Below are 18,270 nucleotides of genomic sequence, written 5' to 3'. Positions count from 1 at the left end.
ACTCTTTGCCTAGCTCCCCCCATCATTTCAGAACAAAGGCATTAGCACAGTCTACAGGAACCTTTTTGTGATTCCTAAGAATATGCATGGATTATGGATATGCATGCCATTGCTTCATGCATGCATGCATGCAAACTTTTTAGCTGTCCAACTAAATTAAATTAATTAATCACCTCCATTTTTTGTTTCTGTTTCAAATTCCAACTCTGGTCCATCCATTCAATGATGATGCACAAATGGCCGGAGCATCATCAACACCCAAGAAATCTCTGGTCAGCTCTTCCCCTCGCACTATCTCATCGACAGCTCTAGATCTCTCCATGGCGCCATTGCTCCCTGATTGAATCTCGAAGCTCGCACTGTTTGATGCACCTTTCTGCAACAAACCAGCTGCTGCTGCAGGCATTTCATGTGGAATCACTATTTCTTGGTGTTGATGCAGCTGATTGCTGAAGAGAGATGGAACAGTCCTTGCAAGCAGGTCATGGCACTGCATCCAACTCAATCGATGCCCACTTGGTTCGCCATTTGAGTATGATACGAATGCACTGCTGCTTCCCTGAACGTCTGCTTCACTACCATTTGAGGGCTTGAGGATGGAGGTGTAGGTCTGCAGCTCCATGTTTGCAGTCGTCAAACTTTCGCTGAAGTTGCAGAAGGAAGTCAAGCTGCTCGTGTTTGAGGCTGCTGCTCTCGCTGTCTCCAAGGCCAAGACATCACAGAAGGCCTTGTGGGTTGTGAAACTGTCCTTCCTGTTCATCAAGAGCGTGGATCGATCGGCATTATTCTTGTCGTAACTAAGAAAATTGAAGATTAATTGCAAGTATTAATTACCTGGCGAAGAAGGTACCACAGTGGCAGCGGTACTCGCGTGTGCCGCAGGTCTTGGCGTGCGCCTTGCAGTCCGACTGCACGGCGTAGCGCTTGCTGCACTTGTGGCACCTCCACTGCTTCTCGTGGCCGTGCTTCCGGGAGAAGTGCTTCTTGATGCCGGTGAGATCGCCGAGCGCCCGCGACGGGTGGTGGTGGACGCAGCTCCGCTCCGGGCACACGTACACCCGCTTCCGCCGCACCGCCGGCTCCGCCCTCTGCCGGAGCTTCCACGGCAAGTTGTGCCCTCGCCGGTGCAGCTGCAAGTTCTGCTCCCGCTGAAACCCCTTCCCGCACATCTCACACACGTATCTGTTTGTCGCCAGCAGCGTCGCCGGCGACAGCGCTATCACCTCCGCTTCGGGATCTGCAACATGCATCGATCGATCAATAGCTCAAACTTTAGCACATTCTAATTATGCGCGATCGAGGTGATTAATTAACTAATTACCCGGTGTTCCTGGTAGACTTCTCTTCTTCTTCTTCTTCAAGGGAGGAGGACCACTGATAGCACTTGGAATAACAATATTAGCTTGGTCTTCTGCCATTGTTTGATATCTCTCTGCCTTCTTTGGCGAAGAAATTAAGGTGCACGATGAGCCCTATATGAAGATGGAGTCGGGGAGCAAAAGCTATAGCCGCCCCGTACGTGGCGTCCATCTTGCTTGGAATCATTATCTCATAATTTCTTTTGTTCAAATATTTTTATATTATAGTTGAGCAACACATCTCGAGATGATCATCCATGAGGCGACCACTGCATTAGCATCACAACAGTCAACAGGGACAGATGGAACTCGTGTCTGGTGACTGAGATTGCAGCCATCCCAAGAGCTCTCTTCACCTTTGTCTTCGTCAATCTCATGTCCTCAACAATCACTATATATGGCATTAATGCTGATATGCTTCATGATGATATATAGTTGCATGCATGCAGTGGTCATTGACAGCAGCACTACTGTGGGTCTGTGGCTACGTCCTATTTGAAGATTAGACTCTTGCGGCAGCTTCGATCACACCTGCATACCTAGCTTACATCAATATAATGGACTGGTATGAGAACGACGACTGTTCCATTTTCTCAGCATTAATTCATCAGATGATGCTTCAGATGTAAGGTTACAGCTAGCTAGCTATATCATGAGTTAAAATCTAAAGGATGATAATATAATTACCTTAATAATTAGCTGCCAGAAAACCTCAGTTAAGAAACTATCCATATATATCAACCCTAAACCCCCGGCCGGATTATAACTCAAATCCTCAATAAATTAATTAATTCTCTATTTTCCAAACGACCTGATCATCTAACTCGCTTTAGAGGAACCATGCCCATGCATGCATATATATAAGCCAACTAACCCTAGCTAATTGATGTCAGAGCTGGTCCAAAGACCTAATTCATACTTTCAAATCTATTGTATTTTAACCATAAACAAATCATGATATATATATCATGTTCTTCAAGTTTTCAGGGTTATTATTATTGTTCATATTCATGATTACATGTACATTAAGTACAATTAGGCTAATGACATTAGCATTAGATTAACTAATTACTAAAATGATATATATATTCTGGATCCTTTCCTCGAAAGAATAGAACGACAGGGCAAACAGTGAAAGTTAAGAGGTGTGAGAAGGAAGCTAAGCTATGGCACTGTCATCCCCTTTTGTTAGCTGACTTTGGCAGCCTCAACTCAATGATACTGTAATCATATATGTACACTGCACCGACAGAAACCACTTTACCTCTTTTTATAGGTAGAGCTGTTTGGAGCTTTGTTTGTGGACTTTGCTACCTCTTCGAATATTCTCACCTCGTCCAAAGCGGCCTGACTAATATAACATGCACTAGATTCCTTTCCAAACTCCAAAATCTACTGTTCCCTTTAAGCATCTGCTACAGAATCTTTGTCGATTCAGATTACTAATTAACACCTGCAGATACGCGTACAGATTAGCAGTCGCTCGGTAGATCTGGTTATGTTGTATGTGTTTTCCTATTAGGTCTCTCGAATAATAAACTTAATTGTTATTCATTAACTCTAGAAAATATTCCTAGAGCATATTCTTAGTATTTAGTCATGAAGAATTACTTATGTATCCCTTAAAGAGTCACTTTTATGTGTATAAATATGTTTTTGTAGTTTACATTTGACAATACAATCAAGTAGATTAATAACAATTGTTATTAAGTTATCCTCTATTCTCTCTCTCTACAAAGATCTTTATTTTCATTCTCTTCAATAAAGTGGTATCAGAGCCAAATTTAAAGTGCTCAAGTGATAGCCAACAGTGGAGTTTCTTCTTTTCATTTTTCCCATCTCACAAAGGAGAATTATGAGACATGATGTTTAAGGATGAAAAAGAGAAAGGATCAACAAGCCCTCACCCTCATCCATCAATGTTTGGATGATTCCATATTCGAGAAGGTGGCCTATGCTATTACTTCAAAAGAAGCTTGGGAGATATTGGCAAAGGCTCTTTAAGGTGTTGACAAAGTAAAGAAGGTCAAACTTCAATCACTAAGGCGTGATTTTGAAGCATTACAAATGAAAGAGTCAGAATCAATCATGGATTATTGTTCACGGGTGAAGACAATTGTCAATCTATTGAAGAGATATGGAGACAAGATAGAAGATGTACACATAGTGGAAAAGGTGCTTTGCTCTTTAATTCCTAAATTTGACTATATAGTGTGTGTCATTGAAGAAATAAAAGATTTAGATTCAATGACTATTGAAGAATTGGAGGGCTCATTATAAGCCCATAAAGAAAAGATAAAAAGAAGACAAGAAGAGTCTTTGGAGCAAATTCTCAAAGTCAAGGCTATACTAAAAAAAGGATGAAAGTGATCATAATTATTTTTGAGGTCGTGGTCGAGGAAGAGGATGTGGACGAGGAAGAGGACATGGACATGGCCAAAATGGACCAAATGAGGGGAAAAGAGACAATTTTAATCAAGAAAGAAGTCAATCATCACCTCACTACAAGAGATCATAAAAATAGCGACGAATTATTAGCGGCGAATTTTAATTTCGTCGCTAAGTTAGTTTTTTAGCGACGAAATATGTATTTCGTTGCTAATACAAATTTTAGCGACAAAATATTTATTTTCGCCGCTAATAATTAGCAACGAAATACAAAACACGTCGCTAACTTGATTTTCAGGGTTTTTTTGCGGCGAAAAATAGATTTCGTGGCTAACCTGTAACCGTGTTTGCGGCGAAAATTTTATATCGTCGCTAATATTAAGGTGTTTGCGGCGAAAATGACCTATCGTCGCTAACCTTCGCCCCTAAAGCCCTAGGCGCCGACCCTCTTTTCCTTCTCCCGACATTTTCTCCTCCCTGTGCTTTTCTTTCTCCCGACGCCCGCTCTCTCTTTTCCTTCTCCTGACATTAATTGGTCGCTAAATTACTAAATTATTGTAGTGCCTAGATACTATAGAAGAGCAAGAGGGAAGGGACTGTAAGATCAGGTTGGACCAGCTGAGGGGGATAAATAGACGGTTAAGAGAATAACACTCATCTTAAAAAAAATTGGTTGCAACTGGATCATTGCTTCCAAGACAGTTAGTACTCACTCAAAACTCCTTTAGACGGAGAAGTCTTTACAGTTGAAGTACAAAGACTTAAAGAGAAGATTATAAAAGTGATTGATCGATGATTTTACTTCTAAAACTCTAAATCTTATTTATAACTTAAAAGAATAGATCTGGATCATTGATCATAGATGAACTTCCTCTTGACTGTTGATCCATTGATGCGATCCTAATCATTGATCGGAGATAACATTAAATCTCTAATGTTGATTTGATAAAAGGATAAACTTTATCCTTTTTCTTAGATAAAGAGTCTCCAATGTTAATCTCTCCAACGTTAAGCCATGCAATGCAACGTTAATTTCTCCAATTAAGCCATGCAAGCCATGCAATGTTATTTATCTCCAATTAAGCCATGCAAAAAGTCTCCAATGCACGTGCAAACTTCCAACTTGGTCAAGCCTGGTCCAAGTCAAATGTTGACTTAGTCAAAGTCAACTTGATTGACTTTTTATAGGTAGATCTTCTGGGTATTTCTGACCAATCGGAGTTAGGCTCACTTGAACCTGACTCTGACCTTTCGTCCCTCGAGCATGCTTCCTTCCGGCTTCTCATCCCTCAGACATTGTGCACGTCCTTCTCGCTCTACCGACGTACTCTTCCGTAGCTTCGCGTCCCTCGGATTGTACCGAGCTCGTCGGCTCACTTCCTCGCGCAACCCTTCTCGTTCGCTACATCTTACGCTCGACTTTCTCCGTACCTAAGTTCCTGCACACTTAGCAAAGGGATTAGAACAACACATGACCTAACTTAACCTGGTTGATCACATCAAAATTGACCGGGGCATCAACAGGGACAAGGCTATTATCCAACTTCAAATGAGAGAAGGTATGACAAGTTTAAAGTTGAATGTTACACTTGCCATAAAATGGGTCATTATGCTTGGATAATGGTGCAAGCAATCATATGTGTGGGTATAAAGATAAATTTGTAGAGCTTAATGAAAAAACAAAATGCGTTGTTTCTTTTGGAGACTCCTCAAAAATTCATATTGAAGGGAAAGGTACAATTCTCATCTCTTCTAAGGATGGCGGTCATAAAATAATATTAGATGTTTACTTTGTGCCAAAATTAAGGAATAACATTAAAAGCTTGGGTCAACTACTTGAAAAAAGGTTGTGAGATTCTTATGAAGAATAATTATCTTTAGCTTAGAGATCAAAATGCTAATTTGCTTGCTAAGGTTGCTATATCAAAGAACAGGATGTTTACTTTGAATATTAAGACAATTGAAGCAAAGTGCTTGAAAGCTAATGTGCAAGATGAAGCATGACAATGACACATGAGATTCGATCATTTGAACTTTGGAGCATTAAAGGCCATGAGAGAAAAGAATATGGTGAAAGGTATGTCTCTGATCAATCATCCAAATCATTTATGTGAAGCATGTTTTCTTGGGAAACATGCTAGGAAGAGTTTTCCAAAAAAAGCAACATTCAGAGCGACAATGCAACTAGAACTTATGCATGCAGATGTCTGTGGATCGATCGTCCTCCTTCATTTGGTAAGAATAAATATTTTTTGTTCTTTATTGATGATTTTAGTAGAAAATTTTGGGTTTATTTTCTTAAGCAAAAATCAGAAGCTTTTAATGCTTTCAATAGTTTCAAGACTCTTGTTGAAAAAGCGAGTGGAAAAAATATCAAAGCTTTGAGGTCTGATCAAGGAGGCAAATTCACATCCAAAGAGTTCAATAACTTTTGTGAAACTTCTGGAATTCGACATCCTTTGACAGTTCTTAGATCGCCACAACAAAATGGAGTAGCTGAGAGGAAGAATAAAACTATTCTTAACATGGCAAGATGCATGCTAAAAGCAAAAAATATGCTAAAGGAGTTTTGGGTCGAAGCTATTTCTTGTGTAGTTTACTTATCTAATCACTCTCCAACATTGAATATCAAAGATCAAACTCCTCAAGAAGCATGTAATGGAAGAAAGTCAAATGTCAAACATTTGTGAGTTTTTGGGAGCATTGCATGCATATGCTCAAGTACTGAAACAAAAGAGGTCCAAGCTTGATGATCGAAGTGTCAAATATATCTTTATTGGATATGATTTACATTTCAAAGGTTACAAGTTATACAACCCGAGCAATGATAAAGTGGTGATAAGTCGAGATGTTGAATTTGCTGAAGAAGAGCATCTTGGAATTGGGAAGTTTAAGAAGAGAAAACTTATAATTTTCTTCCATACTTTAGAGAAGAAGAGGATGCTATAGGGCCAATACAAAATACAACTCAACCACCTACTTTTCATGAAGACCATCCAACTGAAACACCTCAAAAGATGAGAAGTTTGGAAGATATTTATGCTGAAACTAATAAAATTAATGCTTCTATGTGTGTTTTTTGTAGATTCAGAACCCCTGACCTTTGAAGAAGCAGTGAAAATGAACAATGGAGGCTTGCAATGGATGAAGAAATAAGTACAATTCATAAGAATGATACATGGAAATTAACGACACTTCCAAAAGAAAAGCAAACTATTGGTGTGAAATGGATCTACAAGATAAAGAAGAATGCAAAAGGAGAAGTTCAAAAATACAAAGACTCATCTTGTTGCAAGAGGGTTTAGTCAGCAACTAGGTATCGATTATAATGAAGTTTTTGCTCCAGTTGCTTATTTAGAAACTATTCGATTGATTATTGCATTGGCTACACAAAGACAATGAAATATTTTTCAGTTAGATGTCAAATCAGCTTTCTTGAATGACAAGTTGGAGGAAGATGTTTATATAGAACAACCATTAGGGTATATTGCCAAAGGACAAGAAAATAAAGTTCTGAAGTTGAAGAAGGCTTTGTATGGATTAAAACAAGCCTCCAGAGCTTGGTACAATAGAATTGATCAATATTTTAAATTTAAAGGCTTCATAAAGTGTCCATATGAATATGATCTCTATGTTAAAGAAAAAAGGAGAATGGTGATATGATAATTATTTGTTTATATGTTGATGATCTAATTTTTACATTGAGCAATTCAATAATGTTTGATGAATTAAAGAAAGATATGACTGCTGAATTTGACATGACAGATATTGAGATAATGTCATATTATCTTAGCATTGAGATAAATCAAATTGAAAATGGTATCTTTATTTCTCAAAAGGGATATGCAAATAAAATCTTGCAGGAATTTGGTATGAAAGATTGTCAAACAGTTGGCACCCCTGTTGAATGTGGAGTTAAGTTATCCAGATTCAATGATGGTAAAAAGGTCAATCCAATATTATATATAAAGCTTGTTGGAAATTTGAGGTATTTGACATGTTCTAGACCTGATATTCTTTATGGAGTTGGACTTATCAGTCGTTATATGGAGTCCCCAACTCAATCTCATATGAATGCTGGTAAAAGAATATTGAGATATGTTAAGGGAACTTTGGATTATGATTTAATTTATTTATTCATTTTCTGAGAATTACAAGTTAGTTGGATACAGTGATAGTGATTGGGGAGGAGATATTGATGATAGAAAAAGCACTTTTGATTTTCTATTTTGCATTGGCAATACTGCATTCACTTGGAGTTCAAAGAAACAACCGATTGTGACGTTGTCAACTTGTGAAGCAGAATATGCAGTTGCTGCTGTTTGTGTTTGTCATGCTATATGGTTGAGAAAATTATTGAAGATAATGCATTTTCCACAAGAAGAAGTTATTGAAATTTTCATTGATGATAAGTCAACTATTGCTTTGGGAAAGAATCCTATTTTTCATGATAGGAGCAAGCATATAGATACTAAATATCATTTTATTAGAGAAAGTATCATTGGAAATGAAGTTCAACTAAAGTATGTGAAGACACAAGATCAAGTTGTTGATATTTTCATCAAAGCATTAAAGTTTGAAGATTTTACAAAATTAAGAGCAAATTAAACTCGGAGTGACAAAAGTTTAAGTAATTAAAGGGGGATGTTTATAATTCTAGAGAATATTTCTAGAGCATATTCTTAGCATTTAGTCATGAAGAGTTACTTAAGTGTCTCTTAAAGAATTTTATATGTATCCCTTAAAGAAGTACTTATGTATCCTTTAAATAGTTACTTTTATGTGCATAAATATACCCTTGTTGTTGACATTTGATAATACAATCAAGTAGATTAATAATAATTATTAAGAGCAATGATACACTGCATGACATTGTCATGTAGTGTATTATGTAGTGTAGTTTTCCATTCATCAGGGTAAATTGGAAATTGATTGCGCTCCCTATTTGGAGAAAAATTTCTGCAAATACGTTGTTGCTATAACAAAGATGACAACCTAAATGTCCTACCGTCCATGTCCCAAGGCCTCCATTTGCATTGGCATTTAGTGGAGTGAAATGGGTCGTGTGGCTTGCGATCTGGTGTGGGTTGCGCCAATCGTGACTAGGCCATGAGACGCCAATTGTGAGGGATCCATGTTTTGACTGTGCGAGAACATGAGACAGTTATGAGCAGTAGTAGTCAGTCCCTTGATCCTCTCAATATAAAATATATATCCTTCTATATGGAATTGTAGAGGACAAATTCTGATCTGAACTTATAAAGCCTTTTTGTGGGAGTAATTAAGGGAGCATAATTATGCAATAATTGAGTGAGATATGAAGGATCACCCGAAATTAAGCATGAAATGAAATTGCGTGGCGTAATTGTATTAATTAAAATGGCTTCTATCTCTTCCAGTGCCCACCCATGATCAAGCAACGTAAAACCAAAAGTATAACACCTCCCTTCAATTCTGTAACCCTCTTAATTAATTAACTCGTTCAATTCACAAACGTAACGCTTCCTCAGTCCTAGCTAGCTCCCCGATCGAGTAACTCTTCCTTGCAAGCCATGCATGCAACGGAACACACACTTGCCTTGCTTCCTCTCTTCGTCGGCGTTGGCGTTGCCTCCACTCAACAGAGAACGCAGCGTGCCCTCCGGCCCTGTCTATTAATTCCGATGCGCACTCTGTAGTTAGAGAATCGAAGTAAGCCAGTGAATTATGCATTATGGCTCCTAAGCCGACGAACGTCGACGTGGAGGAAGCTCTCCTGGCTCCGACGGCAGCGATAGATAAGGACGAGGAGCAGACGAGCTCGATACAGAGAGCCATCAGCCAGACGTTCAAAAGCACATCCCACCTCGCGAAACTCCTGCCGACCGGAACCGTGCTGGCGTTCCAGCTCCTCTCCCCCATCTTCACCGATGCAGGCCGCTGCCTGGATGCCAACAGGACCATGACTGCCTACCTCATCGCGCTCTGCGGTCTGTCGTGCGTCGCCCTCAGCTTCAGCGATAGCTTTGTGGATGCGAAAGGGAAGGTGCGGTATGGCTTCGCGACTCGGAGAGGCCTGTGGGTGATCGATGGAACAGAGCAGCTGCTGCCATCGGGGAGGGCGACGCAGTACAGGATTCGGTTCATAGACTTCGTGCATGCCTTCGCCTCTGTATCAGTCTTCGCGGCCGTCGCCTTGTTCGACCAAAATGTGGTTTCCTGCTTCTACCCGATCCCATCGGAGGAGACAGAGCAGGTGCTGACGTGCTTGCCGGTGGCCATCGGAGTAATCAGCAGTTTGTTATTCGTAACCTTCCCAACAACTCGCCATGGCATTGGCTTTCCGCTACTTTCTCCTGATTCTCCTAATTGATTGATTGTAATACAATTCAATATAATCTATTGCATTCAACTCTCTCATATTGGATGTTTTTCCTTTCCTTATGTTCATGCCTTGGAAGATGGGCATTACTTTTGACTGTTAATAATGTTGTCTGATTGCACCGAGCAAGAATGATTGTTTGTGTTCATGGCATGACTTTTGATGGACCATGTGTCTTCCATAATCCGCAAACTACTCCGCTAGTCACGCAGCTCAAACAGTAACGCAAGTACATTAATCAACCTATACGTCAATCAATTGTCTGAAAGGAGACCTTGGTACCAATTGTAGGTCATACAAACTAGAGAAGTCAAATTACACAACCATTGTTTTGACACTTTCGACCTCAATACAATTAAAACAAAGGTCCTGTTCGATCTGATTAATTAAACAGACAAATCTTATAACACAGTACCCCAAAAAGCACATGCAGCGTGCCTCCAGGCATCAATTGTGTCCACATCCCCTCCTCAATCCCCGCATCGATCAGCTCCCGCTGCTGACTCAATTCCTAGCTCGATCTATATTTACACACCGTCTCTCAATTCCTCTCCCTCCATCCAACTCCAGTACTCCAATGGCTTCTTCCTCTGCGAACCAAATTCCACTCTTCTTCTTCTTCTTCTGCCTCTTTCTCCTCCAAATCCATGCAAGAGACAGCCGCCAGTTCTTCAGCAAAACCACCAGAGAACCAGCAACCAAAGCCTTGGCCCCCTCAGAAACAACCACCAACGTTAACGCTCACCAAGACACCCCCACACTAACACCTCAGACCCACAACAACAACGGATATGGCCTCTACGGCACCAGAACCAGTACCGTCGTCGGCACCTACAACTACAATGGCGGCCGTAGTCGTCCCGCCGACGACTCCCAGGAGTACTCCAGCGAAGTGTACAGCTACGGCAAGCAGTGGAGGCCTATCGACGACAGCAACCGGCCGAGCGAGTTCGAGAACCAGATCGATCATGACGCGCAAAGCTTGTACAGTGCTAACGACGATGAAAGAAATTACAAGTATCCTGATAGCCGTTATTCAAACAGTAGATGGAAGGGAAATTCTCAAGGCTACGGGGTGTATAACTATAATGGCGGAACGAGTGGCGGCTACTACGAGAGTAGTGGGAGATACGGTTATGGGAGTGGCTACGGTCATAACGATGCCAAGGAAGAAGAGTACCAGAACAAGAACCATGAGATGGAGGAGAACCAAGAGGAGTTCACTACTCCTTGAGCTAGCTCGAGAGGGTTATAATATTAATCGGAGAAGATTGGTTCGATCGGTAAATTTAATCTCTAAAGGATATTGAAAGCTATGTCATCCAGTTAATTTTATGTTATGTGATCGATGTTTCATCGTACTGTTGAATCTGTTGTAATCCTTGACGAATGCTTCATGCTTCTTACAAAGTGGATCTTTATCATATGAAATATGCGCGTGCTACGGAGCCACCGAACTAGAAATAATGATATTATTTTTTATTTTATTGACGTAAATTATTTAAGACTTTTTTAAATTTTGGAGATTGAATTATAATATTAAATATAAAAAAATATAAAAAAATTTAATTATTCAAGAGATGCCAAATATGAATATTAGAAAACAATTGAACTCACACAGCATTTAATTTTTTTAAAAAATTTTTTATGTTTAATATTATATCTTAAATAACTTAATTATAAATAAAATAATAATAATAATAATAAAATAACATTATTCATAGTTTAGGTGTCCGAAAGCTTTTGTCGTGTACACTGTGCGCATAGACAGATACACAAGATATCGGAGTCGTATTATATATATGAATGATATATTACTTGTCTTACTCGTTATCCATCTATCTAATGTTAAAATTTTTTTTATTTACACTTCCTTAAACTCAAATACTATATAAACTTTAAATACTATTTTAACCCATAAACTTAAAAAAAAATAAAAAACTTAACATTAGAGGGACACGATAACATTATATATATAATATTATCCTGCACGATAGAATATCCGAAGCATTTGAAATATAAATAATGATATTATTTATTTATTTATTATTATTTTTACTTACGTTTAAATTATTTAGATTTTTTAAAAATTTAGATAGTTGGATTATAATATTAAATAAAAAAATATTTAAAATAAAAAAAATTTAATTATTTACGAGGTATGCTAAATTGTTAGCCCGTACTTCTTATTCAACATGTCCATGAGTAATTAATTTTTTTTATTTTAATTTTTTTAATACTATAATTTAACTCCTAAATTAAAAAAATTTTAAATAATTTAATCATAAATAAAAAATAAATATTATTATTTATGTATCTGATAAAAAATTTCATATTATTCATATTTTATCGAGGATACGAAGAACATAATCTCCGAGATATAATTGAGTTGATTACGATAGAACAGAGTTGTTAAGTAAGGTCTTCGAGATAATATTTTCTTCTATTATGGTCAATTATATTTTTTAATTTATTTTTTTATAGATAATTATTAGATCAATCATGTGGAATAGTTTAATGACAGTTTTTATTTTTTAGGATACGAAGAACATAGATTAGTTCAATTCGTACGTCATCTAATTTCATTTCCATTTAAAATTGAAAAAGAAAAATATAAAATGGAAAAAAACATGTCTTTGCTAAGGAAAATGTAGGACTCATCACGTTCACCCACGGAAGGATCCAGACGGAAGAGGGACTCCGCGGTTTGCCCTTACACGTCGCGCGCACTCGCTCCTGCTTTCGGCCATGCCGATCTGCGCCAACTCCCCGGACTCGTCGTCGTCGTCGGGATCCACGGTGTGGATTTCCCATCTCGCCGTTCTTAGCGTGGCTATTGCGGCCTCAGCCGGTGTGCATTTCTTTCTACGACGCCGTTCAGGCAAGTTCCGGAGCAGAGTGGTCGGGATCATCCCTGCTCGGTTTGCCTCCTCACGCTTCGAGGGGAAGCCCCTTGCTTTAATCCTCGGCAAGCCCATGATACAGGTCTCAATTCTCTTGATGCGAACTATGCGTTTCTATTGTCGTGCATTCGAAGGAAGTCTCGTCCGAGACTGTTTTTTTTTTTTTTAGGATTTTAATGCTCTTGTATAAGCTGTTCCTGACATGAAAGAGATGTGCGACGCATTTAGAGGCATTTATCACCAGATCTCTGGTAGCTGAAATATGTCATGCATGTTGAATTCTCATACAAACCTTGCTGCATGTGGGTGGAACTCCGGATACCCTCTGATTCTTGTCTAGGGCTCAACTTGAGTTGAGTGTGTGCAATCCTCGCACCCGCCATCTATAATTTGTTGGATATGGGCTAATGAGTGAGGATGTATCAGTAAGAACCTTCGAACAACTTTATAGAAAGTGTATTTGCTTGAGAAAATTTGTGTATTAGATTAGCTCTTCTGCCTCGTACACTTTCTGTTTATTTTTGTTGTGGAAGATGTAAATATCCATGTGCTGAGACAAGAATTATACTACTACTGCTCCTATCAAATTTAATTTGACCTTCTTGTCCTTGCATTTGGATAGAGTTCAATGGAAGAGAGTTATTTCACTACATTCTTGTGTTATTTATTTTTTCTTAACAGAGAACATGGGAGAGAGCAAAGCTAGCTTCAACTTTGGAGGATGTTGGTAAGTGTGCACAGTTAATTAACTTGAAGGTGTAAATTATTCTCCAAGAAATCAACATTTCTTTCTAATGCATGTAATACTGGTACGCTCATGATGAGCAAATTTGTTTGACACTTACATTCGATCATCAAGTTTATTTGGCGCTTGTATTCCAATTGCATTCTTTTTCATCTTTTAAAATCTCTTAATTATTCAGTAGGATTCAGAAATAGACTAGGATGTCTTTCAGTGTTGTTAAGTACTTACTATAATCAAGTTGGTGCACTTTCCTAATTTTTTGAGATTATACAATTTCCAGTTCAGTGATTTAATCATTGATTTAGAAGTTAAAATGATGAACTTATCACCATAGGACTAACTCTTCTGGATTTTTCATACAATTTCTAGCTTTCATCTGTATTTGTTTCCTCTTATTTTGCAGTTGTTGCTACAGATGATGAGAAGATTGCAGAATGTTGTAGAGGATTTGGAGCTGATGTAGTAATCACATCAGTAGAGTGCAGGAATGGTAGCAAAGTTTTTTCTTTGTTTATTTTAACCCCTAGGTTCTGAATTCCATAATGTGAAATCTGCCATATTTAGGGACTGAACGTTGTAGTGAAGCTATCCAGAAACTTGGGAAGGACTATGACATAATTGTCAATATCCAGGGCGACGAGCCTCTTATTGAACCAGAGATAATAGATGGCATTGTTAAAGCATTGCAGGTGATTAGCAAAATTTTGTTTTGATGGTGTTCCTGTTCCTATTCGTACAAAAGATAGTTGTCCATTAACATGTTACGCATCATTCAAAATCTGATGCCAACTACAATTTGTATGTTAGTCATAGTGGCTACATGATTAATTTGTGGTAGCAACTGTCACACTGAAGTGGGGCTCTGTAGCCGCTGTATGACATGGAAACCATTGCAGCAGTGTGACAATCTTTTACGATGGCAGCATGACAATCTCTGTGGCATCTGTTGAGCCCAAAACAAATACACAATAAGAATATCCAACACAACAAAGGAAAAAATATTTACTTCACAAACAGATATGAATAAATAAACAGTAATAAGATCCTTACATAATTTGCAACATAAAAGAATATTAACAAGTAAAAGAGCTTACTGTTCATTGCTCGTGTTGTTTTTTTTGGGGATCTATGAAGTTATGACCTTGTAGTTCATTCTATGGTTTTAGTAGTGGTTTATGATGCACACAATCTACTACTTGAAGAGATTTAACTTAGATTTCTGATAAAGAAGTGAAAGTGCAACTATACTGATGTGGCGGAAGTGGATAACATACACGTGGCAATATCGAGGCAGTCATAAGTCAAATTGAGTTGTAAAGGAAAGTCAATCTGCTCCAAACGGAGTTCAATCCAACCTAAAGAGGGCCCGAGTTAAGCCGAGGTCACTAAGCTTTTTCGAGCTCAGGGAGCTTAGACGCTCGGTAAGTTAAATCAACCCTTAGCTTGGTTGACAACCCTCAACTCAGCTCAGGTCCGACATCCTCGCCTCAGCCACGCCCGATGCCACTCAGTTCGGCCCTTTGACTCTTTCACGCCCAACTACATCCCGGAACCACTGACTTGGTCATTCCTCGTGACAAACACGGAAATCGTGAGACAACATAGCGTTGTTACATAGGCTTCCCGATGAAAACGGGGAACATGGGGCGATATAACCCCCCTAGAATGTGGGTGGTAATGACGCAAATAAGGGAAACATGGAGATCCACATTAATATAAAAAGAAGTATGCTTTTGCGGGCGCAAGTACACGCACGAGCACTTCTCCTTCAATTTTCTAAACTCCAAAAACAACTTCTCACTAACTTGGGCATCGGAGTGGCTCCGCCAAGATCCGCCTTGGCCCCATTCTAATCCCTTTCCTAAGTTCTTCAGGTTCTTTGGTCCTCTTCACATCTAGAGTCTACAGAGTCGTCACATCTCTCCTTATCCTATCACTGGTGGCTCATTCATCAATGGTCTTTGGCCGGAACATATACTATTCTGATTTTTGAATGTTCCAAGGAATGCAGGTTCACATCATTAAGACATTTTGTTATTCTCATTTCTTTTGCTCTTATCTGCATCAATGTTCTTTGTTATGACTTGCTATCACATTGGTTTTGAATTTTTTTCATGATCATGATCCAGTGTTTTTCTTCTTTTTTTTTTCCTCCTTGGTTATGCATTTTAACATGATACAATGTTCTTTCCTTTTAATTGGAGCATGTCTCATGCTGTAGGAAGCTCCTGATGCTGTTTTCAGTACTGCTGTTACATCCTTAAAACCTGAAGATGGACTTGACCCTAACCGGGTAAAGTGTGTGGTTGACAACCATGGATATGCAATATACTTCTCAAGGGGTTTGATCCCATTTAACAAGTTAGTTTTTTCTTAATCTTGTTTATAACATAATCCACGGATTACTTTGGGATATTCATCAGTGTAGCATATTCATTGCAAAATCTAGGTCAGGGAAAGTCAATTCGCAATATCCATATCTACTTCACTTGGGCATTCAGGTTTAACTACATCACTCTTGTTGATATCTTTATTTTCTCTAGTAGTTATGTTTAATTGTTCACTGTTGTTATTCTTGTTTAAATCTTGCTAGCTGGTTAATGCTTATCCTCCTCCTACACTGCTCATTTTTCTTTTTTTCCTTTTTTTTTTGTTAGCCAGAGTTTTGATTCAAAATTCTTGAAGATCTATCCACAGATACCACCTACTCCTTTGCAACTGGAAGAGGACCTTGAGCAACTTAAAGTCCTTGAAAATGGGTACAAGATGAAGGTAATTCAAATATCCTTCATATATGAGAGGAACTATTTTGTGGTAAAATAGGGTAGTATCTGCAAATTTTAGAATACCTCCAGTTAAGTTAGTCCATGAATTTGCTTAGGACAATCAAGTCTTATTATCCTCGTTTATGGTGGTAGGCCAAAATGTAGAAGCATATCTTTTCCAATAGTTTAAGCTTTTAGGGTATGTGGACATATAAAATTCTCACTTATATTTATTGAAGCTGCATATATTGGTTACTAGTTCTGTTAATCACTAAAACATTCCATAAGAACCAGTAAAGTCGACAGTAGTACTAGACATCATGTGATATATAAAGATGCAACAAACCAAAACGTCCCAAAGGTTAATCCTTCATGAATGCCTTTGTCCATTGCAAAGAGTCACATTAAAGATGGATCAGATATGAAGCCTCATGTGTTAGCCCCAGTAGGGAGGTTTTCCAGATTGGTGAGATAAAAATTAGCATGGAAAAGAGCTAAAAGCTGCACAATTCCATCATCCAACCTTTGCCCGAGTTGGTGTTGGATCCAGTGTTAATGGAGTTTATGTCCACATAAATAGAGTTAAATCCATATGGAAGTCTTGCACTGTGTTTCACAGTAACAAATTCTGAACTTGTGTGCCTCCATTCATAGGACAATCTAATTGTGGTGAATGAAGGAGCACTAACTCAATCCCAATTAGCCCAAATCTAGAGAGAAAAGTAGCACAAGTTGAAGTGTCAGCCCATCAGGTCTTTCAATGACCCTTGATAACTTGAGCAAGTATTGGGCCTAAATTGATGAATTCTGCACATACTTCCATAAATAAAAAGAAAATAAAAATCCCAACTAATATGAAATCCATTACCACATTCACCTGCACAACAATAACACTTTCCTGTATGGCGAAGACGCAATCATATGCACTAGGTTTGCCACCAGGTTCAGGACCCACCAAAAAGTTAATCAAAGCCCGAATAAACTAGTTATGGAATCAATGTGAATTAATTTCTTTTAATGGATCAAAGATTTGTGTGGCGAAGAAGATGAATGGTTTGTTAAAGCAATCATCAAGGGAAATTCCAAATTCTCCAGAGAATCATTGGACAATAGGTTTCCACTGCAATTGCCATTATAGGGAGATCCTATCCATGGCAACTTGAGATGTAGATATGATCAATCTCTAAGGAGAATGAATGTTGATGCCTACTTGAATGGGCCTCAGGAATGGACCTAGTCCATCCGTCACATTGGTGAGTCGGGAAAAATGAAATTGGCACATCAATATTAGTCCTATGAGCAATTGTCATGATCCATATAGTCCTTGTTTTTTCATTCATTATTAAGTGTTTCATCATGATCCTCACCCTTAGGTGGCAGAGGATCAAAATTGTCCTAAAAGGGGTATCAATTATTCTCAGGAATAGACCTAGCCCATCTGTCACGCTGGTGAGGCTGGAAAGACAGGCGCATCTTTATTAGTTCTATGAGCCCTGTCATAATATCATTATCTCATTCGGTATTTTAATCATTTCATCATGGCCGTCATTTCCACTGGGTGGCCAAGGATCAATATTTATTGTTTTCAAATGGAGATCATTTATCCTCAGGAACGTTTACTTCTCGTTATCATGACCATCAGCCTCAAAATCATGATCTAATTGCCGTCCAGTTATGTGTCACTTGCAGAAAAGTGAATTTCTCTTTTTTCTGATGTTATTTTTGCCCTCTTATGCTGTTTCTTTGCATC

General features: G+C 38.5%; 3 protein-coding genes across 4 annotated transcripts in view; 2 read left to right on the top strand and 1 right to left on the bottom strand.

The window, feature by feature from the left end:
* Positions 1 to 193: 193 nt before the first annotated feature.
* On the bottom strand, positions 194 to 1,418 carry LOC141826971 (protein indeterminate-domain 12-like). The gene is made up of 3 exons (XM_074714275.1): positions 1,322 to 1,418; positions 835 to 1,237; positions 194 to 752 (listed from the first exon to the last, which is right to left on the bottom strand). The coding sequence occupies exons 1-3, from the start codon at positions 1,416 to 1,418 to the stop codon at positions 194 to 196; spliced, it is 1,059 nt and encodes a 352-aa protein (XP_074570376.1).
* Positions 1,419 to 9,449: 8,031 nt separating this feature from the next.
* Positions 9,450 to 10,098, top strand: LOC141826970 (protein DMP4-like). Its single transcript, XM_074714274.1, has one exon. The coding sequence runs from the start codon at positions 9,460 to 9,462 to the stop codon at positions 10,096 to 10,098; it is 639 nt and encodes a 212-aa protein (XP_074570375.1). The 5' UTR covers positions 9,450 to 9,459.
* Positions 10,099 to 12,801: 2,703 nt separating this feature from the next.
* Positions 12,802 to 18,270, top strand: part of LOC141828132 (3-deoxy-manno-octulosonate cytidylyltransferase, mitochondrial-like) — a 9,878-nt gene continuing 4,409 nt past the window's right edge. The window contains exons 1-7 of one of the 2 annotated variants that reach the window (XM_074715504.1): positions 12,802 to 13,092; positions 13,692 to 13,737; positions 14,159 to 14,245; positions 14,320 to 14,444; positions 15,977 to 16,116; positions 16,205 to 16,256; positions 16,417 to 16,527. In XM_074715504.1, the coding sequence (XP_074571605.1) occupies positions 12,856 to 13,092; positions 13,692 to 13,737; positions 14,159 to 14,245; positions 14,320 to 14,444; positions 15,977 to 16,116; positions 16,205 to 16,256; positions 16,417 to 16,527 (798 nt within the window). In that variant the 5' untranslated portion in view covers positions 12,802 to 12,855. Of the gene's footprint in view, positions 13,093 to 13,691; positions 13,738 to 14,158; positions 14,246 to 14,319; positions 14,445 to 15,976; positions 16,117 to 16,204; positions 16,257 to 16,416; positions 16,602 to 18,270 lie in introns of those variants that run through there. The other variant, XM_074715503.1, reaches the window with a different exon arrangement.

This window comes from Curcuma longa, chromosome 4 (genome assembly GCF_044706935.1).
Source record: "Curcuma longa cultivar G26 ecotype Majalengka, Jawa Barat chromosome 4, ITB_CL_G26_1.1, whole genome shotgun sequence".
NCBI classification, from domain to species: Eukaryota; Viridiplantae; Streptophyta; class Magnoliopsida; order Zingiberales; family Zingiberaceae; genus Curcuma; species Curcuma longa.
The sequence above is the reverse complement of the archived record's forward strand: the minus strand, read 5'-3'. Positions and strand labels throughout refer to the sequence as shown.

Excerpts from the sequence above, each read along its gene's own strand:
- LOC141826971 (XM_074714275.1), bottom strand. The coding sequence starts at position 1,418 with ATGGCAGAAGACCAAGCTAATATTGTTATTCCAAGTGCTATCAGTGGT. Across the intron at positions 1,238-1,321 it reads AAGTCTACCAGGAACACCGG|ATCCCGAAGCGGAGGTGATA; the intron begins GTAATTAGTTAA and ends TGCATGTTGCAG. Across the intron at positions 753-834 it reads TGTGGTACCTTCTTCGCCAG|GAAGGACAGTTTCACAACCC; the intron begins GTAATTAATACT and ends CTTGATGAACAG.
- LOC141826970 (XM_074714274.1), top strand. The coding sequence starts at position 9,460 with ATGGCTCCTAAGCCGACGAACGTCGACGTGGAGGAAGCTCTCCTGGCT.